The 22,158-nt window shown below is 39.1% G+C and overlaps 1 protein-coding gene across 1 annotated transcript; it reads left to right on the top strand.

Moving 5' to 3' along the window:
- Window positions 1-395: 395 nt before the first annotated feature.
- Window positions 396-21,821, top strand: RSU1 (Ras suppressor protein 1). The gene is made up of 5 exons (XM_009697735.1): window positions 396-440; window positions 15,969-16,089; window positions 19,687-19,805; window positions 21,322-21,404; window positions 21,675-21,821. Exons 3-5 carry the CDS (start codon window positions 19,688-19,690, stop codon window positions 21,819-21,821), a joined length of 348 nt encoding a protein of 115 aa, XP_009696037.1. The 5' UTR covers window positions 396-440; window positions 15,969-16,089; window position 19,687.
- The last annotated feature ends 337 nt before the right edge of the window (window positions 21,822-22,158 follow it).

Here is a 22,158-nt window from a genome sequence, read left to right as displayed (position 1 = left end):
TTGGTACTTAGGACTTAAATCTAGCAGTGAGTTGATAGTGGATTGGGAACATGGGGAAATGTAATTTCTCATGTGGCACATATTCTGTTGGGATAAATGTTGGAGTACTTACCAGTTTTTCCTTGGGAAGGATTCAAGGGCAGAAATGTTTGTGTGCCCAAAACCAAGCAAGTCATGTTTGATGCAGTAACAGAAACGTGAAGTAAAGGGGCTGAGGAGTGGCTGGATGTGTCCTTAAGCCTGGAGCTTGTCTTGTTTATTGTGACAGTGCATGTGAATCTGGAGTTACTGGAGCAGAGAGAATAACTTGCCTCTTTTTTTAGCTGAAATAGATAGAAGCTTTCATTTGCCATGTCCATAAACTAACTTCTTCTTCTCTTCATTTGCAGTTACGTTGTCTCATATCACACAGCTGGTTCTGAGTCACAACAAGATTACAAGTAAGTATACTCTTGTTTTTGGGGACTTCATTTCAGGCAGTTGAGCAATATTGCAAAGCTGACATCACTAGTTTGGTGTTTGTGTGTGTATTTTTTTTTTTTTGTAGAGCATGATGTCACTGTTAAGAGTGCTTCTTGGTGAAGCACTTCATTAAAAATAAAGAGATTGAGGATGTGACTTAGCAGCCACATTCAACATGCCTTTCCAACTTCAGTACAGATCTGCCATGTATTGGAAGATCTGTAATTCTCAGTCTTGTTACCAGCTCAGCCAAAAATCCATTTCCTACCATAGCTCTGAAGTCCTTGTGTTTAGGTGAGAACTTTTGAATTTTTTGAACTGTATCAGAAATTATTCAGTTTGTATTTTAGGAGATGGATAATTAATTTGACTGAAGCAAGTAGAACCAAATTACAACTCAACTACATTATATCTATAGCCAAACATATGTGAGGAAGGCCACCTGAATGTGAACTTCAGGCACGGAAGTCAAGCAGTCTGCTACTTAGACTCAAAAGATTTTTTTTTTGACAGTTGTGTCTTGCTTGTACTGCACACACCACCTTCAATTATTGCCTTGTGGATCCTGCTTCCCACAGTAAAGAAGCCCTTAAGTGAGGTGTTGGTGAATAGCATGTCATGAGAGCAACATAAACATGGGACTTAACTTAGTGGAGGTGGATATCAGACTGACTTTTGCATGGCAAAAAAAATAAAATCTTTTTGTAGGAGAATACTTCAGGCTTACCCATCAGTGTCTTGTGCAAACACTCCTGCTTCTTGTTTGCTGAAATACAAGAAGGTCATGAGATTTAGAAGGTCGTGAAATTACGAATAGGTGGAAGCTGAGAGAATCATTTCGGAAAGCATTATGGTAAACTTGCTTTGGGCATATTGCCATCTGGCATCTGTTGTCAGCCACTGATGGAACTGGGCTATGGGGCCACTCAGCTGGTGGCTTTTGCGTTCCCTTGGGTTACTACAAACAGATGCCTGTCTCTGAACTTGAGCTGCTTAAAAGCTAGGCAGTTAATTCTATCTAACCGCTTCAGCTTTCTCTGCAGTTTTTGGAGGGCTGCAGGCATCTTGAGATAGCAGTTCATTCTGCACACGTCTGTCTAATGCTTGTGGTCAGAAAACTCATCCAAAGTTGGGTACATAGTGCTGCCAGGCAGAACTTCTCTCTGGTGCCGATTATTTGCTCTGGTATCTTCTGTCTGAATGGCTGCTTACCTGGCACTAGGATGAAACGAGTTGTAAGCATTACTCTTGGTAAACTTGACTGTTCTTTCTCTGGGATTTGTAAAAATCCTACAACTTTTGAAAGCTAACAGACTTCCAAGGCCTTAATCATCTCTTCCACATGACACCTTACAAATTTTGTATGTAGCTAAAGGGCAAGTTCAGCTGAATACACAACTGGCTGGGCAGGTAGCAGATATCTACCTTGCTCTGAGGAAGAGAAGAAAGGCTGAAACTCCTGCAGGGAGACTTGTATTATGGTCAACTTGGCTGTCTGACAGCTGAGCCTAGGGAGGGTGACATGCTTCAGCGTGAGCACCAGAATTAAGAGCTAAGTAACTAACCTATGTCCTAGCTGTAAGTCTTAGCTGTAGACCTGACTGGAGGAGGAAGAAGATACAGTAATAAGAGGTGTCCAAGAAGGATGTGTTCAGGTTGACTCTTAACTATTCAAGAAAAATCCAGAGTACGCTATTTGTTTAAAGCAGTTTTAGTTTTCAAAATACCAGTTTAAGGATTACCATTACTATAAAATTGTGTTATATTAAATGTCAACTTTTAATTACTGATTCCTTCTAAAGTAGCCCTTACTTGCAGCCTGCTGATCTCTATCTGTTCTGTCAGCCTTTCTAATTGCTATGTTTGGGTTTCTTTTATGGGAAGGTAAAACCACTGCTTCTCCTGAGAAGTAACCCATGAAGTCTGAAACTTACTATTCTTTCACAAATTGATGTAGACATTTAAATAGACAGCACATATTTTTAAAAAGGCTAAATTTCAAATTCATATTCTCATATTTGACACTGTTGACCTAATCTTTTAAGCTATGTAATTAATTGTCTTAGCAGATTGTTCTTAAAATGACGAGGAAGCTAGTGGCAGTGACACTTGACATGCTACACTAAGGTCATATTAGCATCTTCTTCTAGTTTTCTGCCATTTAAATGACTGTTCTACTTGCCTTTTTTTTCTGCTGTTTAGAGTAAACATGTCTATCTGGAAGAATAAATACATGTAAAAACTCCATATGCATATTTTTATGTAACCATAGTTCATATTTTTGCCAGCAAACTCATTTAAAAGTAAGTAAAGTTTCATTAGCGAGCATGAGGATCACACTATTAAATCCATCATACTGCTTAGAATATTTTTGTGGCATGGGTTTTGTTAATATTTTTAGTATACCATTCATACTGCTGGTGCTTGTGCATTTACGTGTCTAAATCATTATCAGAAGGACTCAAATCCACATGGATTTTCCTGGAGAATATTAAGCTGGATTTTTTTCAGCTGTCTGGTGCTGTGCTAATGGAGGAATCTTGAAGTGGCTGCTTCTGCTCTAGGTAGCTTCTGAAACAGTTGAGTCTGTCCTTTGCTGCTTGATGAGAACTTTTTGTGCTTTAAAATCAGAAACAAAACCCTAGGGGAAACTAAATAGCTGCAATTTTGCAGTCTTGTTGAACCAGTTGCTCTGTAAGTGACAAACCTGGGATGATTCCACTTTGGGGTCTCCTGTGCCAAACCAGTTGAAAGCAGAGGGAGAAAGTGAGTATTTGTGGTTTTTTTTCTTAACTTAATGTAGACTTATGGGCCAGTGCCTCCCTATATTGTACTGTGAGGTTTTTGTTCCATTGTTTAGTGATTTAAAGCCTTCTATCCAGTATACAACTGAGAAGCAAAATTAAAGACAGTCGTGCTTATGCTATTAGCCTGCATAGGTTATCTGATCCTGACCCGGGTATCTTTAGAACCCATTTGCTAACATCAAAATAAATGAAATAGAAGTCCTGACAAATGTTCCTCAAATTTGAATGATAGAGATCTGCCCTTCAGTGCGGTGGATTAATTTCGGTAGGTGTGACCAAGTAGTCTTTGTTCCATGCCATTTGGTGGTAGCTGGGGGACATGCAGGTGACATTCACTTCCTGCTCAGTGGGATTGCTAATAGAACATGAGTAGTGTTCATAGGGAATTAGGGTAGCTGTGCTGGAGGGGTATGGAGGGAGTTGGAGCCATGGGACTTACTTATGTAGAAACCATGTTTGATCAGTTTGGTCAATCATAAATATTGTTTACACATTTTCTGTGCAACGGTAATAATTCCCATGGCTTATCCATTCCACTGTTTTGTGTCCTTCTACTTAGGACTGCTTCACCCAAGTTCAAGTGGAACGTAACTTCTCTTGAAGTCTGCATCAGTCTTGGCCACTTGCTCTTTGACACCCCTGTGTGGGATGAAAGTGAGCTTAGGGTGTTGGTGTAGGTCTGCGTGTTTTGCAGGACCAGCCAGCATGCTTCCTTTTATGTTACTGCTCCACAATTGATGCTGGGGTGGCTGTGCCAGTCATGTTATGCTATGCTTGGCTCCCAGGAGTTTGAACGGTCCTGAAGCTTCTGAAGTTTTGTGTTAAGGAATTTGTCATAGAAGTTCTTGAAATCAAACTTTCTCCTACTTTGTTCAAACATCTTCAGCTAGAGTTTGTGTTTCATGATGGTTCTGGGGGACAGGTTGGGAATTGCAGAATACTGGCATGTCTGGGGAGCCCAGGTCAGGGAGATGAAAGGCATATTGCCAAGTTTGGCTGTCTTTTCTACTCTGGGACTCACCCCATGTCATTTCAAGCAGAATCATTTGGAACTCTGCGAGACAGTGTAAAATAGATGAGTGAGTATGAGGGGGTTCTTTTCCAGCTGGGAATAAGATTTGTACATCACGTTGTCTTGAGGGCTTAGCTTTTTTTATAAAATGGTTGCAGAAGAACATGAAGTGGCTGTGTTTGGGGGGGAAAAAAAAAGTATCTTTGCAGGCTTGAACTGAGGTCAGCAGGGTAGATTAGGCTTCACCTTTTGGTCGCCTTCTGCCACTAGATTTGTAAATGAGCAATAATTGGGGTAGAATTATGAATAGAATCACAGACTGGTCGGGGTTAGAAGGGACCTCTGGAGATCACCTAGTCCAACCCCCCTGCCAAAGCAGAGTCACCTACAGCAGGTTACACAGGATCGCATCCAGGTGGGTTTTGAGTATTTCCAGAGAAGGAGACTCCACAACCTCTCTGGGCAGCCTGTTCCAGGGCTCTGTCACCCTCAAAGTACAGAAGTTCTTCCTCATATTCAGATGGAACTTCCTGAGTTTCCGTTTGTGCCCATTGCCCCTTAACCTGTTGCTGGGCACCACTGAGAAGAGTCTGGCCCCATCTTCTTGACATCCACCCTTAAGGTATTTATGAGCATTGATGAGATCCCATCTCAGTCTTCTCTTCTCCAGGCTGAACAAACCCAGCTCTCTCAGCCTTTACTCATAAGAGAAATGCTCCAGTCTCCTCATCATCTAATCAGAGAAACCCCCATTTTTAAAGGAAATTGTTTGAGCATGTATATTGTGTGGCTTATGCCTTGCCTGGCTTTTTTTTTTTTTCTTTCCTTGCAGAGCAGCTTTTGTGAACTATTTTGCCGTTAAATATGAAGTGGTACTGAAACTTCTAGACTTTAGATAGCTAGGCTAACTCAAGGTATTCTCCAGCTACTTAAAGTGTATACAAAATTTCACTTCCTATTGTAGTCATACTTAATATCCTCACTTGGTATGCTGATGAAGTTTGACAATTAAAATCCCTGCACTACAGCATGACTAGGAAGTGTGCTTGAAGAGCTTTGAGAAGCTCAGCTTAACTGTAGTCCAACCCAGGAGTGCACAGAGGGGAAGACGTGACTGGGAAGCAGGCTGGGATGTTAAAGGTTACTTCTGCATTGACAAGAGGTACAAGCGCTGGTCATCAGTACGTGCGCCACTATTACGCTACCAACTTGACATGTTTTATTTTCACTTTGGGATGCGCTGTGAGTTTCTGATACTTGTAACTGCTGTAACAGTTATTTGACTTGCCTGCCTGAGATGATTAATTTACATTGTAATCATTTGGAGAATCCATTCAGAGATTCTAGTTTTTGTGTCATTATCTGGTTGTACCTCGAGTCCGTGAGTGCTTCGGCTGTCGGTGGAAATACCGGCATTACGCGGTTTGTCCATTAGAGGTCACTGTTTAAATAGCTGTAGCAGTTTCTGTCATGGGAAGGCGCTTATGCTGCTGACAGCAATTCAGCCTGCCGGGTGGGTAGTGGTGGACTGCAGTGTAGTTTTTGCTGTTCTCCTCAGTCTCCTTAACCTCAGGTGATCCTGTGCTTTCTAGCTTCACCATGTTCTTGTACTGCCTTTAAATATTCTCAAAAGTTGTCTGCTATTCATAGCTCACTCCTGATGATTTTTCTATCCTTTTGCTCTTATGCTCTGATTCCTTGCCCAATATTATCAAATGTCTGAATGATGAGAGGTCAGGAACAATTATTTTTTTTTCTCAGAGCTCTCCTGTATTACCTGATGTTATATCCTCTGTCCTTCTCTACCTTTCCTCTGAGCTGCTGTCCTGTACTGTCCTCTGCTCTTTCCACTGCTTCTTCCTTGATTTTCAAGTGTAATTTTTTACTCATCTTTAGTCCTTTCCTTTTTGTGAGGAGACCTATTAGCTTTTTTGCTGCTGGTTCCCGTTTCCACACCTGAATTTTGTTTCTGAGTTCACTTTCTGATCCTGTCAGAATAGCTGTGTCTCATTAATCGTGTTCCTTTGACAGCCATGTAGTCACCCTTTATCATCCTTGTGCATCTTGCCTTCTTCCAGCAGAGCAGTTCAAAACTTTTCTCCTTTTTTTTTTTTCCTGCTCACATAGCTTACTGCTTCTTTGCTCTACCATCTCCTTCTAAATTTTCTTGCTCTCTGTGCGTGACCAGCACAGAAGCTCATCCCTTTGTTGCTGTTAACCCTCTTGACTGTGTCCTTGATCTTATTTAACATGCTGCGAAAATCCCTTGGTATCACTTGTAGATTAGAGTGTCTCCTTTGTAAGTCACCTTTCTGGCTGTAGTGTATACCTAGATGTATTGGAGGTAGTCCAGAGACAGTTAGCAATACTGCATCTGTCTGTCCTGAATTCCTTCCCAGACTGCTGAAATGTGTTATGGTGTCTCCCACTGGTATTGTCTGACACTTTGCATTTTGCTGGGTATCAGGTTATTTATATAGCGAACTTGCTGACTTCTGAAGGCAACTAGATGCCTTTACTCTTTGTTGCTTCTTGTATTCTCCTCTACTTTACTTCTGGTAAGTCATTCCACACTATTGTACTGACATGATATACCCCCAAATGGTGCAAGTAAGCTATCTGCATAGTCAAACTAGGGTTGTGCCTAAAGCACAAGACTTCTGCCTGACAGTGGCTTCTCAGTTGTGCTTGGGAGTGGTGCTTTAAGTTAACTGTAAGGCTTTCGTTTTTGTTATATATTTTTATTTGTTTTTACTTCCTGTTTCTGGTGCAGGGATCTCTAAAGGGAAGTATCTTTTCGAATGCAGTGCACAGGGGGATGTGTGAAGAAGGAAAAAGGAGATCCCTATACATATGCCTTACTAAATTTGTGACATCTGAGTTCAGCAGAAATGTTTAGATTAAATACCTTGTTAGCTTTTTTCTTTTCTTCCTGAAAAAAACCCAAACCTTTGGTTCTAAGAAAGTACAGATGGTAGAGCATTTTAGCTTTAAATAATATAAATCTTGGGTTTAAGAAGCTTTGGGAGAATGAAGCAGAATAATTTATGAAAGAGTTTTGTGCTGTAATGATATAAAGAGTCCATGCTGAAACTACCCCAATTTATGCGTAAATTAAATTGTCAAAGTTTGTGCTATATGGCACAGAGACAGTTTTGCATCATAAGTAAGTGTACATATTCAGTACAGCACTAGACACAAATCACTTTAACATAGTTCTTCAAAAGATGTTGTTCTCTTATTAAAAGACATCTGCAAACATATTAATACTTTTTTTGTAAGTCTCAATGTTTTCTGATATGTTTTAGTACAAATTTCTTGTGTCTTCACTTAACTCCCAGTGGCTTAAAATAACTGTAACTTTTTTTGTGGAAGCCCCATATAAATAATCTTTCTCCATGTGTATGTACAGGTTGTAATGTAAAATGATTGGAAATCCTCTTACCAGATAGAGACTATTTTGAAGTTGGCATTTTCAAAGTTAGTGAATGTTGCACAAGTGAATTCACTTCATTAAAGAGGTTAATTTTGTATCATCTTAAAGAATTTACTGTCTAACAAGCCAAGTGGAATTTTTTTGTTGCTAATATTGAAGGACAGAGGAGAGCAGGTAGATTTGGTCTAGACTGAGGGGAAACTGGACTTAGTTTTGTACTCTATTTTCTATGTATTCCTTTTGTTCTTCCAGTAATCCAGTGTGTTGATTTGAAGTGGATAATGACACAGGATTTCCCTTCAGACCACTCACCCATCTAGCGTCTTATTCTTTCCATTGGTGCCCTGTGTCAAAAATACTGTAGAGTGAAATGACCCTTAGGTTGAAATAATTTCCTGATCTTTATCTGAGGATGGGCAATTTGTGGTAATGTGGTTTCTCTTGTCTAGGAGGAATATCTGCTGTAGCTTGAAATGAAACGTATAGTCAACTGAAGCCTGGGATCAGCTAAGGTAGAGGTGCAGGAAGGACGCTAAGTAGTGGCTTTAGTACTGGGTATAGGGAGCCCAAACTAGGAGGGAGTTTAATTCATTCCCAGCTCTGAGGGCTGGAACAAGAACATCATGTGTAAACACATGTACTGACTTTGCTTTTGAGTAGTAAGCTTTTACTGCAGCCCCTTCCTCTGTGGGTGTTTAGAGGAGAGGCTGGTGTCTCTGAAACAGTGTCAGCATGGCAGTCCGTGCGGCCATATCGGGGGGGAGACTCTGTTGATCCAAGTAGCAGTGAAAAACAGCCCTACGGGAGTTCTGAAAAACGCTTCAGTGGTACAAAAAGTGTAAACTACTCATACCATCCAATAAAATGAACTGAAATTATGGACTATTTGTTAGATACTTGCAGTGAAAGCAGTATTTTGTAAACAAGCACTGCTAAGTATAGGAGTAAATCGGGATTCCTGAGTAAGAGGCTGAAGTGACCTTGACCTGTGACCTGACCTTACCTGGAGGGTAACCTATAGTGTCTGTTCAAGACCTGTTCAGGGCATCTTTGGTTAGTCCTTGCTGTAAACTACAGAAAGCATGCTAAATAGACTGAAGTAAAGAGAATATCGAGGAAGGTGAACATGCTGAACTTCAGCTGGTTTATTTAGCTAAAGCCGACTACTGTGCAGTAGTGTGAAACTCTGAAAAGATCACGCTTAAACAACTTAAACACCTGAAGGAGATTCACAGAGATTTGGTGAGACCATTTACAATTGCATTTGGTGGATGCCTAATAATAAATCTCAATTTAACACTGTCAGCTAAAGTTCTTTAGTCCTGCAGAAGTTATTTTTCTTAACCATTCCCTGCTGTTGAAATACCAACACATACAGATGATCTGACCTGTAACAAGGGGATGTAGCCTGTGTTCTTCAACTTTTTGCATGGTGTACCACATTTTTTTTCCTCCTGAAATAAAAGAAAGATGGCAAAGCATCTTGGCTGAACTGTGCTCTCCTCACAAAACAATTATTGAAGCTGAAGATGCTATGGTCAACTTGCATGTCACACTGATTCAAAAATACTCTTTTCTTCAAAACTATTTGTAGAAATGAAGGGTCATGTTTATATCCACATTTTTATATCCATCCTCACTTGAACAGCACTATTCCTTACTGCTGTAAACAAGCTAACAAACATCAGATTTTTGTGAGCTATTTTGGTGTGGTTTCAGTTCTATTGCTCTTAGGTGTTTTATTTTCAACCTAGTAATCCCTTCCTAACCTCAACCCTTGGTTTCTAGTATTTCTCTCCAAACTCTGAAGTGCATCTTAAGCTTTATTCTCAGAGAACAGATTTGTCCTTTGTCTTCACTAGATGTCACTTGATTCCCAGTCTCTTCTCAGCCTTTCTTGTGCTCAGAGCACTTCTCCTTAGACTCTGATTTCTAAATTAAAACTGTTTATTGATAAATTGCTTTGTTAGCACAGTAGCACATCAATGAGCTGTAGTATCATTTAAACATGTTCATAAGAATGTTTTCATAACTGCAGTGTTCTGTGGCTAATTGCTAAAAGGAACTCTGCTGGTTTCTGGAAAGAACTGAAGATTAAGGAGACAAGCTAGTTTTTAATGTTTTCGGTGTGAGGAAGGTTAGTATCCATCTTTGGAAGAGGGTGGAGGGAGGGCAAAAGGAGAAACTTCAACTACATAATGTATAAATTAAGTACTTATATGCTTCACTTGGGAACAGGATTCTCTCCATTTAACTGCCAACTATGATATCAGCATGCCTATGAATATTTAAAACTAAAACTGTTGTGTTCTCCCTCTGCTGATTCCTATTTCACTTTGGTGAAGCTGATTGCTTCTCTGTCAGTATAACAGAACCCTTGTCGAATTAATCTAAACATGACTCCAGCTCTAGGACTACCGTTATATTGGATGCATAGAATGCATTATATATTTAGTATTCTAGTTTCTTTCTCCCTCACAAAATGAGTAACATTTCATGTCTTTGACCTTTGCTCTAAGGGATCCTTACTCATGAAAAGTTCCTGTTGATGCTAACTGGATTAACAACAGTGTGCGGAACTGAGTTTATTATGTTGTATAGCCCACAGATTTTACATTAGGCTTAAGAAGTAGGTTCTTGCTCTTGGCAAGAAAACCTCGCCTGGGATCTGCAATGGACTGAAGGCACTCTCAAAAGTCTGTATTGAGTTCTCTTTACTCTGTATGACTCTTGACCAACTTTTAAGTGGAGCAGTTTAATGAGAAACTGGCATAGTCTTAGAAATCTCTTCTCTGACAAGTAGTGCTATTTTAATAGCTCTTCTGGATAAATAGTCCCTTAGAATCTGTAAAGGTTGGGAGTACTACTGAACGTCATGTTCCTAGGTATTGCGAAATTACTTCATTAACGAAAATGTTCTGAAAAAACAGGGATTCTGCAGCTTAAAGTTTCTAAAGATGTGAATGCCAAAGAAACTAATCGTATTTTAAATAATTAAAATTTTTATTTCACTTGGTGTCTGATTTAAAGTCCATTGAATTCAATGGGAGCTTCTCTGTAGCCTTTGAATCGTATTTATGGAGGAGATTGTAAGCTTACTCACGCACAGTTTTATCAATAGGCAGGTATTACAGATACCGTTTTCCAAGCAGCAGTGGCACAATGCTTATTTTGAACATTCAGTGTTAAGGTACAAATGAACTGAAATGTTTAACTCTGTTCACGTACCATATGTTCCTCATGGAGGCTTACATTTTTACTAAATCATTTCACTTGTCCAATTGGGTAGTTTATTGACTCTTGTCACATTTTCCATCTGAGCTTCATTGTCTAAAATGCTTTATATTTCAGTTTTAAATTGTGAAGGAAATGTTGATATGGGTCTCTTAATGAGAGTATCTTCAGAAATGTTTGGTTTAATATTGGTCCCTACTAAATACAAAAGCCCAGACTAGATTTCATCTTTTAGATGAAAAGCAAATGGACACTTAGTCTTGCAAACACCTGAGTTTGTTTACTTTTAAAGTTGTAATAATTCCTGTTGTTTTCCAGTGCTTCACAGAAGCTTTAAGATAAATCATTCTGGAGATCGTTTGCAGAAGTAGGCACTTTCTGGAGCCTGTGCGTTTTCAGCTTTATGGAAGGTGCTGCCACCACAAGAGGGATTGTACTGAAACCTAGACAAATGACTAAAAAGTGGCAGAGTGGAACTGAAGGGGAAAAAATGCACCTCCTTTTCTCCTGTTCTTCCTCCTTGGTTGGAGGTTGGGTATACAAAGGAGCAGGATCTAGATGTCAGTTCTAGGTAGTGGTATGAGAATCACTTGACTTCCTGCTTTGTGAGAAGAGGTTACATCTGAGACAGTTAAGTCCAAGCTGCTTTAACTGATTTGAATGTCCTTAGCATGTTGCTCTGCGTGATAGCTGTCTTGGATAAAAGGTCCATCTAACCCAGTATCTGTTCTCCAACAGAGGGCAACATCAGACCTCCAGTAAAGAGAGGTGTCTAGTGTTGGCTTCTGGTTCTTGATGTGGAGAGAGAGCTAAGGTCCACATCCAGGATACTTAGGTGTGGAGTTATATAGGCATTGAATAGTAGCATTTAATCCTTCTTGTGTATGTTTTGGAAATCATATCAGAACTTTTGAACAGTTGCTTCTTACGTAGGAACAACATAGTAACTTGCCTTGAGTGAAAGGCTACTCTGATGAGAATGTATCTTAGTGCCTAAAGAATCGCCACTAACTTCAGGGCAAAAAAGAGCATATTTGTCTTTAAATACTTGAAAGTATAACAAGTTGCCAATGCTTATTTCCAGGAGCATGAACAAAGTCCTCTTATTCCTTGGTGTCCAGCCTGTAGACCCTCTCTTTCACTCTCAACCAAGCTTTTCAAATCAAGGTGAAGTCTATAGCTGTCATAGTGAATCGCTGTATGCAGTTTCCAGTATTCAACAGGGGGAAGGAACCTGTTTCTGGTCTTGTGAAATGAGACTTAATATGAATGGGGCTTCATGATGTGACTGAAGCTTCACAGGAGAACGCAAAGGCATTGGGCTGCCAAATTTTACTAGCATTTGCTGAGGGGGAGTTAGTTGTTAATGACACTGGGCAGCAGATGGTCTTAGAAGAGTTGTTAAGACACTGTGGATCGTACTGTAAATATGTGGGTGAATGGAACCAGGATGCTGACAGTTCACTCTCACAGCTCATCATGAGAAGGTGACTCGAGTGGAATTCAGTATTGCCAGAACATGAATTTCTCAGTATTTGGCAGTCTGCTATATATCTAGGAAGAGTTTTGCGACATAACAGTGGGATGGTAGTCGGGATGCTCTTAGTTGTGTAAAGTTCAGAACTGGGAGCATTATATGCCTAGTCAGCCTTGCTTGACCGCTGCTGATCTTTAGACATGAAGGTACTGAACCTGTACAGTTTAGCTACAAGACCCGTACAGGAGTTAATTTCAGTCTTCTGTTTTTCTTTGAATCCAAGAGGGCATTTGTTCATATTACAAATGAATCTGAATTGTTGAAGCAGAAAATAAGCTGTTACAGGAAAAAGTCCTCTCTCCCCTACTGCAAGCCTGGTCTTCACCTACTACTCTTCTGTTTTTCCTTCTTATGAAATACCTCCAGCCCCTTCATTCAAACCAAAAAGTACAATTATGTATTGAGGCTTTTTATTTTGATTCGAGTGAGACACAAAGTATTTAATCCAAATCCTTTGCTAAATTTTTACCCTTTTTCTCATCTCAGCCTGCTTACCCATGCAGCTTTTAGTATTGCTTGAAAAAAATAATGATATAAAGTATCCTAAGTGGGATTCACAACATGAAATACAGTATGTGGAAATTATACAAATATATCAGAAACTTAGCAAACAGTGTGCAAGGACACAGCTCCTATTATTTACTAGGGACACTTACTCATACCTGTGCCCTGACAAAAGAAAACCAAATAAAAAAACTTCTGATAAACTAGCCAGGGGAAGTTGAGTTTTTGCCCTGTGTTTACAAGTGGGATAAGCAGGTAGAATTTGAGACTCTTCAGCTGTGTAGTAACCCATTGAAACTAGGGTTCTCTCTGCTGTGATCTTCAGTGCATGTGTAATCTTCATGAACAGATCTCTGGAAGGCATTTTCTTCCTGTCTTAATGTCTGGGTATAATCTCTTTCAAGGTAGTTTCATAGGGGTTTTTGGAATGTTTTGTGGTAGGTTTTTTGTTTTGTTTATTTCTTTGGGTTTTTTTAATATTAAATTGAGATGACTGTTCACCTTCTTCCTTGAAACGATTCTTCCTCTCCCTGTAATCTCCTATCTTAAGTCAGAAACAAGATACAAGCTGAAGAATTAATTTATTCTTAAGGGGAGCAACAAGCTGGTTTGTATAGGTATTTGAAAGGACATATCCACTGAACCCGTGTCACTAGTTCAAGGTAGCTCAGTAGCAAGGTCCAGATTTTTGCTTTGATGTCACATTGTTTGGATTCTGTCAGGCTGTTTGGAGGGTACTTTTCGACATCTTGTGGTCTGTTCACAGATGCAGAACAGCTTTGCTGCTACTCCATAATGCAAGAGGTCATTAGGTAACTAAATCAGCTGTGAACAGGACTGACTAAGGTGCCTGTTAACCAATGCTGATTCAACTGAAAGTCCCATCAGGTATTGCTGACTTTCCTCCCGTGAGGGTAGCACTAACAAATTGTCTTTGTAGTCAACAGTTTCTGTAGTCCAGCCTCACAGCAAAATCAGAGTTTCATGGGCTTCCTGTCTTGGTAGTGATAGTATTGTCCTTGGTGCAAGATGTACTTTTTTAGTTGGCTTTGAGGAAATTTCAGTGTTTGGGGTAAAAACTTCTTAATTTCTTTATCATCTTGTGATGTGGTTCTACCTGAATAATTGAAATACATACACACAGGCAGCCAAGCTGACTGTAGGTTTGGTAAGTCTGGCCTCCTGAATGTCAGGCTCTTGTTTCAGCGTTCCCACAACAGAGCTCTGCATTACATTTAGCATACTTGTGATGTTAAGTTGCACTGTTTTTTCTAGGAGAGTGTAGTCTCTTACACTGTCAAAAAGGCAAAAACCTTCATACCAAATTTTTATTAATTACATCAACAGTGTAACTTCAGGAGAATTGTATTTGATCTCTGTATTGTTTAGGCTTTGACTAAACTAAAACTTGTACTTGCTAGCACTTCTAATTCCTGGTCTTGCATAAGCGTAGTATCTGTTTGAGAAGAGCAAGAACATGTTTTGCCAGTCCATTGCATCTCATCAGAGTCAAATTATGAAGTCTAATTTCTGAAAGGAAAACATTTTAGTACTGGTAGTTACTTTTCTGGTGAAATATTGGGGCTGGAAACAGCTGAATCATGTCAATTAAAATCCTCACTTAACTTCTGTTAGGGAATAATTTAAAACAACAGTAGTAGTACATTACCCTTTACTTTCTGAAGGCATGTAATTCTTGCCATCGAGTGACAGGTATACATGCATGGACCATTTGGAAAATACCACAAAGGGAGGGATTTTAAATATTCAGATTTGCCTTAATGACTTTATAAAAAAAGTCTGCTAAAGATCTGCAATGAATATGACCCTCAACAGTAATATTTATGTAGTGTAATTAGAGTGTTTGTTAGGGACCCTATTATTGTTCACAGTGTAATTAGACTTATCTAGTAAATGTGACATACTGTAATGTTCTGCTTTGTAAACATTATTGACTCTGTTTTAAGGCTGAGATTGCCTCATGCCAACAAATAAAAGAAAATCATGGCCTCATAAAAACTTCTAATTATTTAGATATGCACTCCATGGGTTCCTGATGCAGTCAAAGTTGAGACTGAACCAAGGTGAATATTGAGCACAGGTGCAAGCTTCAGGGCAGGTGATTTGCCAACCTCCTTTATGTAAACCTCGGGTCTCTGCTTAAATCTCACTAAGTTTAAGGTGGAAAAGATGCAAATCTGAATAGCTTTTTAATCTCGTTTGCACAGGCATATTTGCGTTGTGCTTCTGCCTTATTTTTCATGTTCCTAGGTGTAAACCAGATATTGATTTGTTGGTAATCCAATGTAGCCATGTATGTGTATTGATCAGTTAGTTATTCACTCATGGGAGGTAACTGAAAATGGGCTTGGCTGAACAGTTCATCTTTTAGGACTGAACTTAATTTTTTGTAAATTTTGTTGTATGTTAAATGGACAAGAACTTGGATACTAGATTATTTAAGCAGTAAGCAGAATGGGCCATTGCTAAAAATGAATTTTTATTTCATGTTTTCTGTTAAAGACCTTTAATAAAGCTGTTATCTTGGTGTAACTACTTATATCATTCATTTTTTTTCAACTGAAATAATGAAATTATCCAAGTCTCTTAGGCTGTGCCCTTTTGAGACCTATGTGTGCTACATGAACTCAGAGGACAGCCTGCTTCTTTTTGTTAGTCTGTGAGAGCGTTTATCTTGTCCTTGTCTCTCTGCAACGGTCTTTGTTAGTCAAAATATCTTACAGTACTGGTAGTAATTTTCTGAAGAGTGCAAAGTGACTGCTCTCAGCAATGAGAACAGATTCCAGATAGGAGGCTTTTTTGATCTAAACTTTGCTTTTATTGCAATAGCTATTAGATGCTGTTTCTGCTGTCAGCCACTGTACAAACAGAGCAAGAGACAGGTGCTAGTAAAGCATTTGTAGTCTAGGTAGCTTGCTCTAATTGCAGTCTCTCACTGCGAAAATTTTCCCACAGCTGTGCCAGCAAACATCGCAGACCTGAGAAACATAGAAGTGCTCAACTTTTTCAACAACCAGATTGAGGAGCTGCCTACACAGATTAGCAGCCTTCAGAAGCTCAAACACCTGAATCTTGGGTGCGTATTTTAATGCAGAAATTTGCTGTAATAGAGTTACTGTCAAATGTTGTCACAACTGAACCTGGGCCTTCTTATTTTTTGCTTTTAAGGTTTCTTTTTAAAGGATAACTTGGCAATTATGGCTTCAGAGTGTTTAGCTAGTGTACTCGATAATCGGATACTGAAAAGCGATCAAGCACTTAGTGTTGTATGCTGATAACCATTTAAGGGCAACAGCAACTCATGTTCATCTGACACTGAAGTCGAACTTAACAATTATTGAATTTTACTTCCCTAGCAACTGTCTCTTAATTCTGTGGTTGCTGCATAAAAGCCAGACTATATTTTCTGTTCTGCCTTGTAAAAAAAAAAAAGTTCCCCCCCAAAAACAAACCCGAAACTGAATAAACTGAATGCTAATTTTTCCATGTTAATTTAGAACTTTAATTTCAAAATCCTAAATTTGGGATTAAAGACACTTCAAATTCTATTAAACCTGTAAAAAAGGCAGTAAATCTTTAAATGTGGTGTGCATTTAATTCAAAGAGGTAGTATTGACTGAATTTGAGCCAGAGGCATTCCTGTTAAGTGTTTAGATACCGTATTCCAGTAGAGTTGGTCATACTTTATAATGACTACAGTTGCAGAAGGCTTTCTTGAATTATTAAGAAAACAAATGTGAAGCACAGAACCTTCTTAAAACTAACTGAGCGTATTAAAGTGTAACTACTTAGGAAAGCACTGGTGGGGTAAGTTTTAGCTTTATAGGCTTCTCAAATAAAGAATGTATTTTATAAATTCAAACTTCCAAACACCTTAAACTGAGGGTTTTTCACTATTTTAAATACCAAATTATTTTGACTAGGCTCTGTGTATCCTGCTTTAGATACTTTTGTAGAGTGTTGATAATTGAATTGCATTGTGAACTGTTGGAATGCCAATAAATGTTTTCATGATGATCTGTCTTCCCTGGTCTTTATTTGTTCACTTTAGATCTCTAGCATGCCTTAATATCTGTTTGAACCTGGAATTACTTTTCAGAGTAAATATTAATTCACGATCAGGATATCTTGGGGGTTAAATCCATACTTTTGGAGTGGCATATAGAAATGTTGCAGTGTATGAAGGGAGGAAGAAGTTGGGCTTTTTCCATGGGTTAAAGCATTGACAAGTGTTAGTGTAGTTCAAACACTGGTCTTCATTAATGGAAAAAATGTAGTGCAAAAATCTACTTGGGGTTAAGACCAGCAGAGATTTAGGTCTGGGACCACAGTTGCCACCTTCATGTGTCATGTGGCCCAAGATCTTGTAGATTAAATGCCCTTCCTTCTTAATCCCCTCCTTACCCATAATCTTCCAGGCAGAGGAAATACAGCCCAGCCTTAGCTCTGCAAGATGGGTTCTGCTTCCAGAGGTCCTCGAAATCGGTGAAGAGGAAACTGTTCTACCCTAGTAGTTTGCTGAGAGGCAGCCCAGAAACCCTCTTGTCATCTGCAGTGCATGTGTTCCCATGGTATCAAAACAGCCCTTGGCGAGGAGAGGAGGAGCTTGAGTAAGAGCATAGATTATTTTTGGGAGTATTTTGGTGCAGAAGGGTCAAATGGTGGGGTGGAAAGAGGGAAGATGTACCAATGCACTGAAAGCTTAAAAAAAATTTTGATGTGGCACAAGCTCAATGTTTCAACTTCTGCAGGGCTGAATAGTGCTGGGCAGGGACTTTCAGCTGGTTCTTTTTTCAGGCCAAAGAATAGATACCATTCTGCCCTCAATAGGGAGAACATTCTTTCTCTCCCTGTTCCTTGCTTACAAAAGGGAGGGCCATCAGGGACACTTATTCTTTTTACTAGTGAAAAAGGAGCTGCTTTCTTTAATCTTATTTGATATAAAGAACAGTTTTAAAAGCAGTGACAAGTCTGCAGTAGCAGTAGTGGAGAATGCCTTTCTGTATTTTAATAGCTACTACTACAACAGTAATACTAGATGCATGTCCCTGGTAGGACTTATAGGGAATGAGGAGGAAAAAGATTTCATCTAGAGTTTAGCTACAGAGAACTGATCTCTACAGGTTCTTGTTCTGGTGGGGCTCACTTATGCAAAAGTGGGAGAAGAAAGGTGAGGTTGGTATCTGAGAGTCTGTAAAAGAAATGTTGTATGTGCTTCTGCCTTTGCTCACGTGGATGTGTTGTCATCATGCTTAGGCTGGAGGTGCAGCTGCTCTTGTGTTTAATTCAGTGTCCAAAGAACTTTAAGAAGAACTGTCCTACAGATGTATTTCATAGTATTTATCACATAGTATAGCACCGTGTTTGACAAACATTGTGTGGGAGAGGGAAGGCCCTAGAGATTAGAGCCAAAAGTCTTTATTATTTTTGGGTATCCAACTTTGTTAATGCTTCAACTTGAATTTTCGTAGTTGTTAGTGTTACATCACACTTCATACATTCACATTACATCTCCTCTTGACTTCAGTTGTGGCTATTGCTATTTATCACTTTTGCATCAGAAGGAGAGTCAAATTCAGAATATGCTTAGAGATAACATGTGAAAGGTCCTGATTGTTTCCAATCATCACATAAGAATAAAATCCAGTTCTTCAAATTAACTACCTGTACATGCTCTTCCTGAAGATGCTTATCTTCTCTGTTCTACTTTCAAACCCATCTGACAACCGAAGCAAGATCCATACACACAAGCTATATGTTTGGTGTACATGCAAATATGGACAGTATGAATAATAAGCTGGTAGATCTTTTCTGTTTATATGATAAGCAGCCAGAGATCTAGCTCATACATGAACAGTAAGGTTCTATGAATAGACTCTCCAGCTCTTTGCCTTTCTTTGTCCTTGCAGAAGCTCTAGTGATTATCTGGATCACCTTGCTCAAGTCCTTTGAGGTCAGAGAAAAGTTACTGTTTTCTGTAGCTTGTCTCCTGCAGGTTATCGGAGAAACCTTTTCCTTCTGTTAACTTTCCCCATGTTCTTCTGGCTGTTGCCAGTGGGAACTGCTATCCTAAACCCTCCAAGACTGGCTGAATGAGGTATATTTAGACTAAGCCTCATCAGTCAGAGGACTGACATTTTATTTCCTTCATGCTCCATGTGCATCAATAGTTATCTAGTGACACAAATTTGCTGTTCTTAAGAAGGAGTTTGAGCAGCAATGAACGTAAATACCGTGGAGTTGAGGTATTCCTCTTTGTATTGGTACCATGGTGAAGAACTATGTGGTATGGCAGATGGTCAAGATTACCTACAAATTACAAATTATCTACCAAGGACCAGCTTTCTCTGTGGCACGCTGTTTAAGCTGAACATAGCAGTGTGACACCTCTCCCTTGTGCTTCAAGTTTTCGGTGTGGCTTTTCGTTGATATAACAGATGGGATCCCTTGTGAGAGCATAAATTTTGAGCATATTTATGGGTGTGAGAGGGAAAAAAAGTCTACATCGCAGAAGGCTTACTCAGTATCTTGTAGCACCAATCACTTTTCAAAACAAAAGGGAAGCCTGCTGTAGGTTATATTTTTTAGAAATGAAACTCTTGTTGCCTATATTATTCCAACTAGATGAAGCAAATACTGATGTCATGTTCTGTTTTTTCCTCTTTACCTACAGCATGAATAGGTTAAACACCTTGCCAAGGGGATTTGGCTCTTTACCTGCTCTGGAGGTTCTTGACTTGACTTACAACAACTTAAATGAAAATTCTCTACCAGGAAACTTCTTTTATCTGAGTAAGAAACTTTTCTAAAAACTCTACAAATCTTCATGATCTGGTGCTTTGCTTTCTGCAGATGAAATTTATTTGATGGAGACCAAACTCTAATGGCATTTTTCTGATATTTATGTTTTTCTTTGGATTTCTGTTGAATATTTCTACATAACTCAGCAATATTTATCACTGATACACAGTCATCTGACACCATTGAACACGAGAAGGCTTGGTTAGTAATGGTGTATTAGTTTTCTCCTGAGTAATATTTCCTTATGCTCAGTTAAAACTTAAAACTTTATGGAAGTTTGCAAGCCTCAGAGGCAAGTAAACTTTTTGCAAGGCAACTGTTATGTGTTGACTCTGGAAACAATTATGTTCCTGATGGTTCATTATTGAAATAGTTTTAACAGCACATGGATGTTGAAGTGTCCAGTATGTTAAAAACTGTGCTAAGGTTACAAAGCTTGGCACAGGAATGGTAGAGCTCAGCTGACCTTTGCACATGTTAAAAATACATACTCAGAGAGTTAAAATAAAGGTATTGTAATGCATATGTGCAGAGGGGCTGCATTATGGTTACCTAAGCAGTTTGAATTCTGGCACTTTCTGGATTTCAGTGATTTTGCTACCTTACTGGTCTTTTCAGTGTACTATGCTGAAGTGGCTTCAGGATCAGTGCATTTAGCAGCAAAAGTGACAGGTGAGGGGGGAGGAAGGAGTCCCGTTGTCTGAGAGATTTTGTGATTGTAACCTGGCAGAGGGAAATTTTTAAGTCAGCATTATTAAAAATGGTCACATTTAATGAAATAAAAAGAGGAGGAGGAGTAAACTGCGTAAGACAAATGAGATCTTCTCTCTGGTGGGGAGGAGGGGGTTTTGCTGACCTGACCACCTTCCTTCCTGCTGCACCCAACAGTTCTTTGTGAGTCTCCATTTTAATTTTTTTTCCTGAACTGTCATGTATGTGCATTCAGTAATAGCAAGGTATATGGTTGTGCTGAGTCATCTCTTTTTCTGTGAATTTCATAGACAGTAAACATGGCGATTAAAAATTGTACAATTTCCATCTTCTATATTGCTCTCTTTTAAAGTCTTTTTCCGAGTATTAGGCTGTGCTTTCTATGGAGCTTAACATAGATGTGTATTTGTCCAGAAAACTCAGATTTATTTTTTTTAATTTTTGTTTGCGGTGCAAACTGATGTAATAAATAAGAATTGAGGGTAATAAAGAATAATGACTCTATTCTGACAGCTGAGCATTGGGATATATGCCAGAATCAGCCAGAGTCTACTATTGTAGAAATTGTTAATTGTGCCGGTCCTTTTGAATATAGATGTTTTCCTGAACTCACCAACAATACAATAAGCCAGTAAATCTAAGTTTGACCTGCTTGTTATTATTGTGAGCCCTGGGTATGTCAAAGGCTTTTCACCAAGTCAGGGTTATTAATCAAACCTGACTCCTTTTTATTGATTAGACCTCAAATGGTTGGGTTATATGCCACCCTGTTTATATATTGCTATTTAATTTGCAGCCACCCTGCGCGCACTCTATCTAAGTGACAACGATTTTGAAATCCTGCCGCCAGATATTGGGAAGCTCACAAAGTTGCAGATAGTAAGTAATTTATCTAAATTCTTGGAAAATCAATTCACTTTTGCAACACTTGTAGGAATAGAATCCAGTCAATTTGAGGAGTAGTAGGGTATGTTTGTAGGAATAGACCACTAGACCTGAAACTGTTTCTTGTTTACCAGCAGATGCTTGTAAATAAATTGGAAGAATTGAGTGTTTAGGAGAAAGGTGGGTGCAGAGGGAGTAGAGTTCTGTTTTAGGCTGCTTTATGGTAACCGAAAATTGTTCTGACTACTTTATATTCACTCTTAGCTGAGTCTTAGAGACAATGACCTGATATCACTGCCTAAAGAAATCGGTGAACTCACTCAGCTTAAGGAACTTCATATCCAGGGAAATCGTCTTACTGTGCTGCCCCCAGAACTAGGTAAGATTATGGATGATCATTTATTTGTTTGAATAATAACAATAATGATGCACTGTTTCCTCTGAAGTGAAACCAGTGGTTAAACTCCAGGAAATTATTATGCTTAAGTCATCCTTGCTGCTAATGTTTACTTTCCCCTGAGAAACACTCACTTTTTCACTCCTACTGGATATACAGGAGGAGTCAGATGATGATGTGTGTTTGGTTTTACTAGTTTTTCACATGTTACTTTTTCCTTATGTATTAGTACACCTGATTGTCAGTTTGTATATAACGTCTTGCTTTATATAACATGTCATAAATACTGGGTCTGCAAAGCTATTCTTGTCTCTGGCTGGGCTTTAAGAATGCTTTTTGGATCAGCCAAAA

The sequence above is a fragment of the Cariama cristata genome, unplaced genomic scaffold, assembly GCF_000690535.1.
Source record: "Cariama cristata isolate BGI_N322 unplaced genomic scaffold, ASM69053v1 scaffold6113, whole genome shotgun sequence".
NCBI lineage: Eukaryota > Metazoa > Chordata > Aves > Cariamiformes > Cariamidae > Cariama > Cariama cristata.
Note: the sequence above shows the minus strand (reverse complement) of the source record. Positions and strands in the feature narration are given on the sequence as shown.